Below are 7,445 nucleotides of genomic sequence, written 5' to 3'. Positions count from 1 at the left end.
GGCTTGCATAAGAATACCATACAATAGAATCAGAAGTTGGGCTTGTAGCATCAGAAGCCCTTTCAACAGAGAAGCTGCAAGAGCCATGAGGGGGACAGCATGACGCCACGCCTCCACATCACAGCTGACAGTAGGAGTAACAGAACAGACCTCCCACCACCCCTGTAACAAACATCAGCCCGGCTCTAACTCCTATATCAAACACTTCCAAAAAAACGTTCAAGTTGTGCTTGATTTAGTTTGCCTGGTTACAACGGAACCAGAATTGCAAAAACTGTGGCCTAAATCAAGCGCACTTCAAAATACGTTCAGATATCCGACATAGCCTGTGTGTGTTTGACCTGGTCTGGGACCTAGCAGAGCTTGGAGATGAGTCTCGGTGACCCCCCCCCCCCCCCCCAACCTCCCTCTCGCCCCCCCAAAGGTCCACGTACAAGGCTAAAAGTCCATGAAAGGTCCGCCTGCCAAGGACCCACCACAGAGAAAAAATGACCACAACACAAGAGCAGAGGATGGGGAGCGGTTAGGGGAGCGAAACACCTTCTCCTGACAGCCAACAGGGTCATGGGATAATCAGACAGAGCCTTACAGTGGAGATCTCTTTTTTTGTTTTTTCGATACCAGGTTTTCTTTTTTCTTTTTTTCTGGAAAAAGTTCAGGTTTTCCTAGTGTGAGAGGTTAGCTAAGAGGGCCGTGACTGGTGGACAGGAGCGGTGAGGATGAGAGAGCAGCAGCAGCAGCAGCTGGTGTGGTTGTTGGGACATGGGGGAGTAGGTGGGGGTGGTGCAGGCCCAGACAGAAGCCTGGGGCTCTAGTAGAGGAGGATGCGGCGCTCGATGGCCTTGCGGCAGATGGGACACTCGCTCATGCGGTCCCCACACAGCTGGCAGGTGCCGTGGCCACACATGAAGATCATGTTCTTCAGCCGGTCCAGGCACACGGGACACATGGTCTGGGGAGACAGACAGACAGACACACATTCAGGACTCATATACACTGGGATATCAGAATCACAGAAGGTGGAATACAGCCCTAGAAAGGACGTGTGTTCATGTAGTCCACTCATGGCGTTTCATATTTCATATACTTTCACGAGAAGTGAGTCGGACTACTTAATTAACGGAAACTTAAGTTAACTAACCAACACCTACACCTAACTCTGGTTGGAAGGATGTATTAGGGCGCATTCATACCTAGCTTGTATGGTGTATTTAATGGTGTATTTAATGGTGTTTATTGGTGTATATAATGTTTTTTTTTTTTTTGAAATTTTCTTTTTATTGTCAATGGTCATTGGTTACAACAATCGTCATTACATTCAACATATCACAATCAACTCAGTTCCTATGACCAAAGTCTTTTTTTCTTTTTTATATTAAGTAAAGTAAAGACAAGACAAAACGAAAACAAAAACAAACAAAGAAAAAAGAAAAACAATAGCGAGTGAACTTTGGGAGCTTTCATCTTACATATGATAGATTAGAATAGAAAATGATTCAAGAAAATAAACACAATTACATCACCCTCTCATGTTCTTTTAACAATTCAACAGAAATCTGACCTTACAGGTTTAACATATCCAGTCCATTTCGTCCAGATCTGATATAATTTTTCTACCTGAATTCTAAGGGAGTATGACATCTTTTCCATTACATATATATCATGAATTATATCTATCCATTCATCCACTGTGGGTACGTCTGGCTTTAACCATTTTCTTGTGATAGCCTTTTTACTTGCTACCAGAAGTATCAATATCAATTTTCTGTCGTTATTGTCCCAATTTTCGAATGAGATGTTTCCCAGGTATAAGGTGTCACATTTGAAGGGGATGTTAATTTCAAAAATAGCTTCCAGATTATTGTGTATCTCCCGCCAAAATGGGACTAGATTTGGGCATTCCCAGAATACATGGTAGTGATTGGCTTCATTCAGTCCACAGGATCTCCAACACGCTACACCCGCCCCCTGATGTCGTTTTTGTAGGGGGGTGATAAAAAACCGTGTAAGGTTTTTCCAACTAAATTCTCGCCACGTATTTGAGCATGTCGTTTCCCATTGTAGTTTACATAATCTGTCCCAATCCTCCCCAGAAATAGTAAAATTACCCTCTTTCTCCCATTTCTCTTTAATATATATTGTATTGACTGTTTTGAGATTGATCTGGCGGAAGCCATTGTATAGTCTAGATACCACCTTGTTGCATATCAATGATTTGCTTGCTGATGTAAATACTTCCATAATTCCTGTTACCCCCTCTTCTGATACTCCCCCTAAATTCTGATTGAAATGGTGTCGGACCTGGAGATACCTATAGAAATCATTTAGTTCCAAACCATGTTTTCTCTGTAGCGATTCAAAGCTATGGAATGCCCCCTTGTGGACAAAAGTTAAATAGTTCGAAAGGCCTTTTTCAACCCAGACTTTAAATCTAGCATCTGTTTTGTTTGGAGGGAAGTCTGTGTCATATGCACACCATCTTAGCATTTTAAGTGAGTCCTTTATACCACACAGTTTCACTGTCTCCTGCCAAATCTTCAAAGCCACGTTAATCCAGGGATTATTTTTATTTGTCATGTTGTTTATTAATTCACTATCTGCAACTATCGCTGCTATTTGAACCCCTTCTGTCATTGCACTCTCAATTTCCTTCCATCTTGCAGAGTATGATGGAGTACACCAACACACTACAGGCCTTAATTGAGCTGCGCAATAGTATTCTCGTAAGCAAGGAAGGCCAAATCCCCTGTTTTCTTTTCTTAACTGTAGAGTTTTGTATCTGATTCTGGGTTTTTTCCCTTGCCATAAATATCTAGATATTAATTTGTCCCATTCTATAAATTGCTTAGCAGGTATCTCCACTGGAAGAGTCTGGAATAAATACAGTAACCTTGGTAGGATGTTCATCTTAACAGACTCCACCCTAGAGCTCAAACTCAAGAAGGGAATGAGACTCCACCGTAGTACATCTGATTTTAGTTTTACATTCAAAGGGCCATAATTAAGATCAGATAATTTTGAGACATCTTTTGGCAGGTTAACACCTAGGTATTTTATTGAATCTGCATCCCATTTCAGGTTATATTTCCCTCTAATATCGTTGGGTGGGTCATAGTTAAGTGTTAGTACCTGGGTCTTCTGAATATTTAGTTTGTAACCTGAAAGTGTCCCATATTCCTCTAATAAACCCATACATTTTGGGATTGTCTGTGTGGGCTGTGTTAGATATACCAGGACGTCATCCGCAAAAAGACCAAGTTTATGCTCACCAGCTGCCATGTCTATTCCCTTAATTTCAACATTTTGTCTTATCCATTGGCTCAAAGGCTCAATAAAAAGGCTGAATAGGAGTGGGGAAGCGGGACATCCCTGCCTGGTTCCACGTTCCAGAGTGAAGGATCCCGATAGGGCACCATTAATTTTGATCCTTGCGGATGGGCTATCATATAATGCTTGGAAAGTTGCAATAATAGACTCATGAAAGCCGAATCTCAATAGTACCTTGTATAAAAAGGTCCAACTAACTGAATCGAAAGCTTTCTCAGCGTCCAAACTTACAAGAGCTGCCTCTATTCCGTGTTGTGTGATATGTCTGATAATGTGCAATGACCTTCTAATGTTGTCTTGTGTTTGCCTTTGTCTAATGAATCCTGTCTGATCTAGATGAATGAGTTTAGGTAGAATCCTATCTATTCTTCTGGATAGTATTGATGTAAACAGTCGATAATCGAGCTGGAGAACACTGATAGGGCGATAGCTATTACAATCTAGTTTGTCTTTCCCTTCCTTCGGTATGACTGAAATTATTGCTTCCCTCCACGAGGGTGGAATTTCCCTTTTCTGTAGTACCCAATTAAATGCCTTCAGTAATGTTGGAGCTAATTGTTCTCTAAATGATCTGTACCATTCAGCAGTGAAACCATCTGAACCCGGGGATTTGTTTGCCTTCAATCTCGAAATTGCTGATTGTAATTCCTCTATTGTTATTTCGGCTACCAAGTCTTTATTTTGTTCATTAGTGACAGGGGGTAAATCAAGAGAGGCTAGGAATGACTCAATCTGTAGGTTGTTGTCCACTTGTGGTTGGGAATATAGTGTTTTATAGAACTTTTCGAAACTCTGTTGAATTTTGTCTAGCTTACATTCTATCGCTCCGGATTCGGGGTTCCTTATTTTATAGATTGCATTATCTGCTTGTTGTTTTCTTAGTCTATATGATAAGAGTTTCAATGATTTCCCACCTACTTCATAGTATCTTTGTTTTGTAAATAATAGTTTTTTTTGTATGTCCTGGTTGCCTATTTCATTTATCTCGTTCCTTATGTCTTTCATTTCTTGTTTCACCCTGTTATCCAAATTGTTACTGTGTTGTCTTTGTAGATGTTTTAATTTAATTTCCAGGTCATGCAGTCTTTGTCCTCTAAGTTTTTTTATAAGTGAAGTAGTGGCGATGATGTTACCCCTCATTACTGCTTTAAGTGCATCCCAGAGCATATTCGGAGCCACTTCCCCGTTATCGTTTAATTCAAGATATGTTCTAATTTCAGTCTTCATGGCCTCCCTTGTCTCTGGGTTATTCAGGATACTTGAATTCAGCCTCCATATTGTAGACCTTGGCTTTCTATTGAGACACACAGACATGTAAATAGGGCTATGATCAGAGAGGGCAATCGGTCCTATGTCACATTGACTTATTCTATGTAGGTCTCTATTGTAAATTAAAAAATAATCTATCCTTGAGTATACGGCATGGGGGGAGGAGTAGTGGGTGTAGTCCCGGCTGGATGGATACAATTCTCTCCAAACATCTATGATTCCCATTTCCTTCATTAATGCTTTTATCTTCCTACTTATAGGTTTTGACTCTGGATTACCGCTAGATGCATCCAATCTTGGGTTTAAACGAACATTAAAGTCCCCCCCACAGATTAAGATTCCCTGAGATTTTGTGGCCATTAAATCAAATATCTGTCTATAAAACGTCCAGTCACTACCAGGAGGAGCATATACATTCAGTAAACTCACTAGGGTTCCCTCTATTTTCCCTATTATCATTATAAACCTACCATCTTTATCTTTAAACTCTGATATGTGTTCATATGTCACTGTATTTGATAACAGTATGGCCACACCCCTCCTATGACCTGGTTCGTATGAGGATGAATATACATATTTAAAACCCAATTTATTCAATTTGGCATGCTCTGTATTGGTAAGGTGGGATTCCTGTAGGTATGCTATTTGTATTCTATCTTTCTTTAATTTTGTTAGGATCTTCCTTCTTTTTATCGGGTTAAGTAAACCATTAACCTTAAAAGAAACTATTCTTATATCTTGCATTTAGGTTATAACATGTGATATTTCCATCATGTACATGAAAAGCTTCCCAGTCGCTACAGTAAAACAGTTGTAAACAAACATTAATAATAACATAAAAAAAACAAGTAAAAGAAAAAAGTACTTGAGTTACTTCCAAGGTAGGGGTCACTACTACAACCCTCCACGAGCCTAAAACAATAGGCTCCAAGGGAAAACCCCTCTCCCGTAGACAGAGAGGGCCCTTGGAGATAACAGTATGAGAAGGTTCCATCGTTCGTTCCTTTACCAATTCTTATTTGTATTTTAATTATTCAACTAGGTAACTCACGTTTTTTTTTAATACTAACCAGCAAACAGTTTCAATAGTATGAGCTGAACTCACCCACCCAAAGTGTCCGTTTAATTCTGAGTAGATTAGTAGGGCAGTCGTTGCTTATAACTAATCATTTCACTCAGCTTTTACCGGACTACCCGTCTGTGGGTGGGGGGTCTCTTCTGTAGCGTTGCAATTTCTCCTTGTAGCCTGCGTCTCCTCTGCCACGTCTCCCGGTCCGCCTGCCGCCTGTCTGCCATGTCAGCTGCCTCAATTGCTCCATCAGCGTCTCCGGGGCTCCGATGGGCTTGATGGGGAGACCTCTGTTAGCCATGTCCTGCGTCGCCTCTTCCACGGTCTCGTAGATCTTGATCCCCTCGTCATATTTCACCTTTAACCGGGCTGGGAACATCGTTTGGAAGTGGATGTCTTCATCCTTCAGGATCCTCCGGGCCTCTGCATATTCTTTTCGCTTTTGGAGAATGCGTGGAGCATAGTCGTTGTCCAGATTGACTCGCGTCCCCTGCCAGGTGAATCCCTTCTTTTGCCATGCCGCGCGGAGCGTCGTTTCTTTGGTTCTGAAGCTGAGGAACTTTACCAAGATGGATCTTGGCTTTGCCTCTGCTGGTGGCTGTGGACCGAGGGCACGGTGGGCTCTCTCAATTTGTAGACTTGTGTTGGGTATGGCGAGGTTTTCTAGGAGTAGTTTTTCCACGAATGTGATCATCGACGAGGAGTCCTTTTCTGCCCCCTCCGGAATACCGTAGATTCGGATATTATCTCGTCTGGAGCGGCCCTCTAGGTCGGTTAGCTTCTCTTCTGTCCTGGCCTGTAGCTTTAGCATTTCTGTCAGGATATCTTCCGTGTTCTGAATTCTCTCCTCGGCATTCACAATTCGCCCTTCTGCCTCCTCCAGTCTAACGTTTGCACTCCTTATTTCTTCTTTTATATCCTCGAGTTGGGTCTTATTGTCCCGTCAGAAATCTCTCAGTTCTCTCAGAATCAGACCCAAGTCTACTGTGTTTTCCGGGAGCATTGAATCGCCCTCGTGGTCATCATTGCTAGCATTGGGAGAGTTGCTACGACTTTTTTCGATTGGAAACTGTTGCTGCAGTTGCTTCTTGTCCATTTTCCTAGTGTTCATCTCTGCCCTCTTTCACTATTTATTTGGTATGAAATTCTAAGTTTGAGGGACTTTAAGAACGCAATTGAACGGGAGAGCCTTCTTTATGCTGCCATCTTGTCCGTGTCTCAACCGGAAGCCGGCGTATATAATGGTCTTTAATGGTGTATTTAATGGTGTATTTAATGGTGTATTTAATGGTCTTTAATAGTGTATTTAATGGGATTTAATGGTGTATTTAATTGTCTTTAATGGCGTATTTAATGGTGTATTTAATGGTGTATATAATGGTGTATATAATGGTCTATTTAATGGTGTATTTAATCAGTGTATGTAATGGTGTTTAACAGTGTATTTAATGGTCTATTTAATGGTGTATTTAATGGTGTATTTAATGGTGTGTTTAATGGTGTATTTAATGGTGTATTTAATGGTGTTTTATCTGAAGTTGTGTTGCCTGTCTTGCCCATTGTAAATTAAATGGTAAAAAGAAAGAAAGTGCAGTGTCCATAGAGACGTATTTGTGTCCATAGGGACAGCATATTTGCTGCGTCCCTGTCTGCACATTGAGCTTGCCTTTGATAATGGCCGTCAATAATATCATGTTTCATTTCACTTCATTATGAATTGTTCTGGGTTCAGTCTCTGCTGTCATCCATCTTTAATGTGCTGTTTGAAAAGTGAAAGGGT

At 41.2% G+C, this 7,445-nt stretch overlaps 1 protein-coding gene across 2 annotated transcripts in view; it reads right to left on the bottom strand.

The window, feature by feature from the left end:
• Positions 1-481: 481 nt before the first annotated feature.
• The window catches only part of mib1 (MIB E3 ubiquitin protein ligase 1), a 95,548-nt gene continuing 88,584 nt past the window's right edge, over positions 482-7,445 (bottom strand). For both annotated transcript variants that reach the window (XM_080546299.1, XM_080546300.1), the window contains exon 23: positions 482-952. In XM_080546299.1, coding sequence (XP_080402425.1) covers positions 812-952 — 141 coding nt within the window. In that variant the 3' untranslated portion in view covers positions 482-811. The remainder of the gene's footprint in view (positions 953-7,445) is intronic.

This window comes from Nansenia antarctica, assembly GCF_963989245.1.
Source record: "Nansenia antarctica genome assembly, chromosome: 16".
NCBI lineage: Eukaryota > Metazoa > Chordata > Actinopteri > Argentiniformes > Microstomatidae > Nansenia > Nansenia antarctica.
Note: the sequence above shows the minus strand (reverse complement) of the source record. Positions and strands in the feature narration are given on the sequence as shown.